This window comes from Propithecus coquereli, unplaced genomic scaffold (genome assembly GCF_000956105.1).
Source record: "Propithecus coquereli isolate 6110/MARCELLA unplaced genomic scaffold, Pcoq_1.0 Scaffold173, whole genome shotgun sequence".
Classification (NCBI taxonomy): domain Eukaryota; kingdom Metazoa; phylum Chordata; class Mammalia; order Primates; family Indriidae; genus Propithecus; species Propithecus coquereli.
This window is the reverse complement of record NW_012141969.1, coordinates 4,942,254-4,943,257: the sequence shown is the minus strand read 5'-3', so window position 1 is coordinate 4,943,257 and position 1,004 is coordinate 4,942,254. Positions and strand designations below refer to the sequence as shown.

Genomic DNA, 1,004 nt, shown 5'->3' with positions numbered 1-1,004 from the left:
CCTTAGTTTCTTTTTAGTGATTTAAATGACATTTTAATATATGATAAAAGCAAAACATTGAACTACTTTAACTACAATTATTTCTTTTGTTACTTTTTGATTTGAAGATGTCTTAGATGAGTTTCCCCAGAAGCAGATCCTGAGATAGGGATTCCAGTACCTGTGACTTATGGAGAGTGTGCTCTCAGGATGAGGAAAGCAGAGTAGGGCAGGGAAGAGAGCCGAGGAAGTATGTGTTTTAAATAAAGTTTACACTGTGAACCTAATGCCCAGGGTCTCTTGAGCCTAAATTATACCACATAGTTGTTACTTCCTTGAGCCAAAGGGATTTGTCTTTTGTGCTCCATATCAGTCATTGACTGTGAGCTGTCCCTGAGTGTGGCAGGGTTGGGCATAACTTCCTGGTGAGGTGCTTGAGAAAGGGGAACCCTCAGCAGAGGACAATTTCCTGCACAATAGTGCACTGTTCTGGTTAAGTGAATATGAGTGAGGTGGCAGCAGCATGCGCCATGGGGAATATTTGTATTTACAGATATATTTTCTAAATGACTTGGACTCAATTACTTATTATTATTCTTATTTTGATAGGGAGTGCGTGTTTTCACATAATGATATAGACATAGGCTTACAGCCAGCATCAGGTTTAAAGTCACCCTCACTCTCAGAAGCAGAAGTGGAAGAGGAGCTTGCTTCAGCAGAGTGTCCGATCAAACCTAATCAAATGCTAAGTGCCAGGAATATAGAATCTAGGGAGAAAGCATCCCTAAGAAGAAAGGTATGTGCAATATTTTACATTTGGTTATACTGAGAGAATTCTTAAAATAGCTTTTGCTAATATTGAATGATTAATTTTGAAACAATGTTATTTTTTTTACAGGTTCATGAAACATTTAAATCAGAGCCATCCACACTCCAAGAAAAAAATGATTGCAGCATAATTTTGACACCAAAACACATTCATCAAGTCATTGTTGGTAAGAATATAAAAAAATATATTGTAGTTT

General features: G+C 37.2%; 1 protein-coding gene across 1 annotated transcript in view; it reads left to right on the top strand.

Annotated features, from left to right (window-relative positions):
- CFAP47 (cilia and flagella associated protein 47) overlaps positions 1-1,004 on the top strand; it is a 573,852-nt gene that overhangs the window by 50,851 nt on the left and 521,997 nt on the right. Inside the window, exons 10-11 of the mRNA XM_012642083.1 lie at positions 589-775; positions 878-974. Of these exons, the coding sequence (XP_012497537.1) occupies positions 589-775; positions 878-974 (284 nt within the window). The remainder of the gene's footprint in view (positions 1-588; positions 776-877; positions 975-1,004) is intronic.